This window comes from Aphanomyces invadans (genome assembly GCF_000520115.1).
Source record: "Aphanomyces invadans strain NJM9701 unplaced genomic scaffold supercont1.23, whole genome shotgun sequence".
In the NCBI taxonomy this organism is placed as follows: domain Eukaryota; phylum Oomycota; class Saprolegniomycetes; order Saprolegniales; family Verrucalvaceae; genus Aphanomyces; species Aphanomyces invadans.
In genome coordinates this window covers 678,702-679,396 of record NW_008580168.1, presented here as the reverse complement: position 1 = coordinate 679,396, position 695 = coordinate 678,702, and the positions used below count along the sequence as shown (strand labels likewise).

Below are 695 nucleotides of genomic sequence, written 5' to 3'. Positions count from 1 at the left end.
TTCCCCGACTTTCCAGGCATGGCCATGACGCTGGTCGAGCAGCTTGCGTTCGACGTGGCGTCCATCATGATCGGATGGCTGCCAAACGCAGTGCTGTCGTTGGCAGTTCACAACGTAAGGCTCGTTCCATGTCCGAGGACAACAATACCAGGCAGGAAGGCGCTGACGAAGTCGATTCAGGTGCTGTTGACGCTCAACGTGATTGTGTACTCGATTTCCATCGGCGTCGGTGGCATGAGTCATTGAAAGTCAACGGAACCTGCAAAATTTGATTCTCTGTCTAAATTGTAGCGATTGCTCTGGTTCAAAGTGGCGGCGACATCAGTAGTGGAGCCACCCCATGTGCCCCAACATTACAACACATTGCCCCTCGATGCAAGCATGGAGAAATCGCAGCCATCACCAATCGACAATGCCACCCCCCATGTAGGGTTCGTGCCCGTCGGAACGCCAGGGACCACGACCACCGCCAGTGAACTCAATCCCCCGGCAGTGGATGCGCCAACGACGCTGTGGACAGAGACCAAGGCCAACTTCGTGCTGGCGTGTCCTCTGGTACGACCTGGTGCTCTCGGCCTCAAGCGACGACCGACCGACTCGCCTTAGATCTTCTCATCAGCCCTCATGTTCATTCCGTTCACGACGTCGACCGTCCTCGTCGGCCACCTCGATTCGAACAGGACGAGCTCGTACAT

The 695-nt window shown here is 56.4% G+C and overlaps 1 protein-coding gene across 1 annotated transcript; it reads left to right on the top strand.

Moving 5' to 3' along the window:
* Nucleotides 1-18: 18 nt before the first annotated feature.
* Nucleotides 19-606, top strand: H310_09934 (hypothetical protein; the record flags this gene model as incomplete). Its single annotated transcript, XM_008876153.1, has 3 exons — nucleotides 19-114; nucleotides 181-225; nucleotides 292-606. 3 exons carry the CDS (start codon nucleotides 19-21, stop codon nucleotides 604-606), a joined length of 456 nt encoding a protein of 151 aa, XP_008874375.1.
* Nucleotides 607-695: the final 89 nt, after the last annotated feature.